At 42.7% G+C, this 4,640-nt stretch overlaps 1 protein-coding gene across 1 annotated transcript; it reads left to right on the top strand.

The window, feature by feature from the left end:
• On the top strand, nt 830-4,237 carry LOC105162719 (protein QUIRKY). The gene has a single exon (XM_011080819.2). It carries the CDS (start codon nt 1,022-1,024, stop codon nt 4,013-4,015), a length of 2,994 nt encoding a protein of 997 aa, XP_011079121.1. The 5' UTR covers nt 830-1,021; the 3' UTR covers nt 4,016-4,237.

Below are 4,640 nucleotides of genomic sequence, written 5' to 3'. Positions count from 1 at the left end.
GATTCTTTAAACTTACATTCAATGCAGCCAACGTACACAAAAATTTAAATAATTACTATTTTGGGAATTTTCTTTATTTTTTCCCAATATAAATTTAGAATTTTAATTTTCTCAACTTTTCTTCATTAATTTATAGTATGAAATAACATACAAAATTATACAACAAAGTGTAATTGTGTATTTGAAAATCAATATAATTCATCAATTATCTATTAAAAAATACGACGACAGTTTTTTCACAAAATAGTAAAAGCGAATTGAATTTTCTGCTCTAAATATTATTATATTATTTTATTTTATTTAATATATATGCATTACGTGTATAATATTTTTTTAACTAAAATAGATGATCAATTTAATTTTGTATACACATAGCATATACATATATTAAATAAAATATAAGAAATAATAGAATTTAAAATAATTAATTCAATTTGAGTAAAAAGTCTCGAAATGTATATTTAGTACTTTAAATTTTGACAAAAAATAATTAAGAAAATGATTAATTTTAATTTTATTTTTTGAATACATTATAACGGACTCTTTTAAAATTTATCGTAAATATATATATATATATATATATTCTCATTATTTAAAAAAATTAATAAATACAATTTAAAATTAACAATTATTTCACAAAAATTCCTTCGTAACAACTCATTTTATTAATTTTATGGGTGCATTTGTAATTACAATAAATTTTGAAGGAGATTGATGTAATTACCTTTATTTTGTTTTGCAATTTGTGAATGTAATAATTTCAAAATGAAACCGGCTCCTCTCAACTGTTCTCTCCCTATAAAATCCCACCACAATCCCACTCACTCGAAACTCTCTCTCTCTCTCTCTAAAACAGAACCACCTTTCTCTTTCTTTCTCTCTCTAAGCTTTTTCCTCCTCATCGCACTGCTACTATCTGTACAGCATCTCTGCCTCAAGATCCAAAAAGAAGACAAAGAAATTCACATTCACCATTCACGTTTCACAACGCCAACTTTTTTTCTGAAAAGATTTCACTACAATGGCAGAGAATTGCAGCAGAAAACTGACTGTAGAAGTGTGTAATGCCAAGAATTTGATGCCGAAGGACGGCCAGGGAACGGCGAGCGCCTACGCCATAGTCGATTTCGATGGCCAGCGCCGCCGTACGAAGACTATTTTCCGGGATCTAAATCCCCAGTGGAATGAGAAGCTCGAGTTTCTGGTGCACGACGCCGCTACCATGGTGGAGGAGACTCTGGAACTCAATATATACAACGATAAGAAGACCGGGAAGAGAAGCACTTTTCTCGGAAAAGTGAAGATTTCGGGGAGCACTTTTGTGAAAGCCGGTGATGATGTGCCGTTGGTTTATTATCCGTTGGAGAAACGAAGTGTTTTTTCTCAGATCAAAGGTGAGATCGGTTTGAAAGTTTGGTATGTAGATGAAGAGCCTCCACCGGCGCCGGCGCCGGAGAAGAGTGAAACTCCGGTTCCGGCTGCGGAGGAGGAGAAACCACCGGAGAAGGAGAAGGAGAAGGAAGAGGAGAAGAAGCCAGCGGAAGCCACGGAAGAGAAGAAAGAAGAGGAGAAAAAGGAAGAAGAGCAAAAACCCGCCTCAGAGGAGGCAAAGAAGGAAGAGAAACCACCGGAGAACGCTCCGCCACCGCCGCCTCCAACACCGCCCACGTCGACTGAAGTAGAGCATCCACCAATTGCTCAACAAAAACCCACGCAGAACCCAGAGAAATCCATTATCTCCGAAAACTCGAAGAACATGGAAATCGAATCAAAGCTCTTCCAAAAAATCTCCAGCGGCAAAGCGGATCGAAGAATCGCCTTCGATCTCGTCGATCAGATGCCGTTCCTCTACGTCCGTGTTGTGAAAGCCAAGATTTCAAATCCAGAAGCAGAGTCTTCCTTCTGCGCAAAGCTCGTGATCGGCACTCATAGCATCAAGACCAAATCACAGGAAGCGAACAAAGAATGGGACCAGGTTTTCGCATTCGACAAAGAAGGCCTGAATTCGACTTCGCTCGAAGTCTCCATCTGGACTCAGAAGAAGAACGCAGAGAAAGACAGCGTCGAGGAGACCTCCGCTGGAACGGTGTCGTTCGATCTGCAGGAGGTGCCCAAACGAGTGCCCCCGGACAGCCCATTAGCCCCTCAATGGTACAGCTTGGAAGGAGATGGGTCGCCGGGAAATGACGTCATGCTGTCGGTGTGGGTCGGAACTCAAGCAGACGAGGCTTTTCAGGAGGCGTGGCAGTCGGATTCCGGAGGGTTGATACCGGAGACCCGAGCCAAGGTTTACTTGTCTCCGAAGCTGTGGTATTTGAGACTAACGGTCATCCAAACCCAAGATTTGCAGCTTGGTTCGGGTTCGGAGCCTAAGGTTCGGAGCCCGGAGCTCTATGTCAAAGCCCAACTCGGCGCACAGTTGTTCAAAACGAGCCGAACAAGTATCGGCTCCTCCAATCCTACGTGGAATGAGGACTTGATTTTCGTAGCCGCCGAGCCGTTTGAGCCGTTTCTAACCATCACAGTGGAGGATGTTACAAATGGGCAATCTGTGGGGCACGCTAAGGTCCAGGTGGCTACGGTGGACAAGCGTACGGACGACAAATCAGAGCCTAGATCAAGATGGTTTAATTTAATTGGAGATGAGAACAAACCATACGCTGGGAGGATACACGTGCGGGTTTGCTTGGAAGGTGGGTATCACGTGCTTGACGAGGCAGCTCACGTGACCAGTGATGTTAGAGCCACTGCCAAGCAGCTATCCAAGCCACCAATTGGGCTACTTGAAGTGGGCATTAGGGGTGCTACTAATCTGCTCCCGGTCAAGACAAAGGATGGTACACGTGGGACCACCGATGCCTATGTGGTGGCCAAGTACGGGCCGAAGTGGGTCCGGACACGAACAATTCTTGATCGCTTTAATCCACGATGGAATGAGCAATACACGTGGGATGTGTACGATCCTTGCACCGTGCTAACTATTGGCGTGTTCGACAATGGAAGGTACAAGCATGACGATGCGGGGCTCAAGAAGGATGTGAGATTGGGGAAGTTGCGGGTACGACTCTCCACGCTCGACACCAATCGAGTGTATGTTGGTACGTATTCGCTTATGGTGTTGCTCCCAGGAGGGGCTAAGAAAATGGGCGAAATTGAGATCGCATTGAGGTTTTCTTGCTCGTCATGGATCAGTCTCATTCAAGCATATGCTAACCCAATGTTGCCTAGGATGCATTATGTGAAACCTATGGGTCCAGCTCAACAAGACATTTTGAGGCATAGTGCTATGAGGATTGTCACAACAAGGTTGGCTCGGTCCGAACCAGCTTTGGGCCAAGAAGTTGTCCAATTCATGTTGGATTCGGACATGCACATGTGGAGCATGAGACGAAGCAAGGCGAATTGGTTCCGGGTTGTGGGTTGCTTGTCTAAGGCAGCCACTTTAGTCCGTTGGCTCGATGGGATCAAAACATGGGTGCATCCTCCGACCACCGTTTTGGTCCATGTCCTATTAGTGGCCATAGTACTATGCCCGCATCTAGTGTTGCCAACAATTTTCATGTACGCTTTCTTAATCATAGCATTAAGGTTTCGGTATCGCCAACGTGTATCCATCACAATGGACCCTAGGTTGTCCTACGTCGATGCAGTGGGACCTGACGAACTTGACGAAGAATTTGATGGATTCCCAACTACCCGATCGGTTGACCAAGTTCGTGTTCGATACGACCGACTACGTGCCCTAGCCGGACGGGCCCAAACCCTACTAGGTGATCTAGCAGCTCAAGGCGAAAGATTGGAGGCATTGTTCAATTGGAAGGACCCTAGGGCGACCGGCATATTCGTGGTGGTATGCTTACTTGCTTCCTTACTGTTCTATGTGGTACCTTTCAAGGCCTTCGTGTTAGGGTCGGGATTCTACTCCCTCCGCCATCCGAGGTTTCGCGACGACATGCCATCTGTACCGATGAACTTTTTCCGAAGGCTACCGCCCCAATCCGATCGAATCCTCTAGACGAATTTTCATTTATTGTTTTATTTAATATATTTTTGACAAGATTGTGATGGAAATTAAATTTGATTAGGGAAGTCAATTTGATGCACTTTCCCGGTGTAGTAGTAGTAGGAGTTGGTGCTGTTTGATTATGTAAACGTGGAGTGGTGGAATTGAATAGTATTTATTTCTCTGTCTTAATTAAACTCATAAATATATGCATCGAATAAAGAGACCGCAGAAAGTTACTACACATGTAATTGTCTATATAATGCTGACAATGTTTTCCCCAAAAGTGGGTGGGTTGTGGGGGTGAGGGTTGGTCCATTTCTTTATGAGGGTCGTTAAGTGATCTTAAACTCAGTGACCGTTGCATTTGGGAGCCTGAGGAGCGCACCCTTTAAGAAAATTAGGGAAATGTGAAAATAAAATTAACAGTGACGTGATTCAAGAATAGATTTTTTAAAGTTGGATCGGATTAAATCAATTTTATTTTAAAATTATTATATTTATCATATAATCGATCATTCTTAAATTGACTTGATTTGAATTAAAATTTTACTCATACTAAAGGTGTCGGGAAAATTACATTTTTCATCCCACACGATAGAGGGTGATTGCACTTCTGGTAACGTAGACTTAAAAA

The sequence above is a fragment of the Sesamum indicum genome, linkage group LG5 (assembly GCF_000512975.1).
Source record: "Sesamum indicum cultivar Zhongzhi No. 13 linkage group LG5, S_indicum_v1.0, whole genome shotgun sequence".
Taxonomy (NCBI): Eukaryota; Viridiplantae; Streptophyta; class Magnoliopsida; order Lamiales; family Pedaliaceae; genus Sesamum; species Sesamum indicum.
This window is presented reverse-complemented; position numbering and strand designations above follow the sequence as displayed.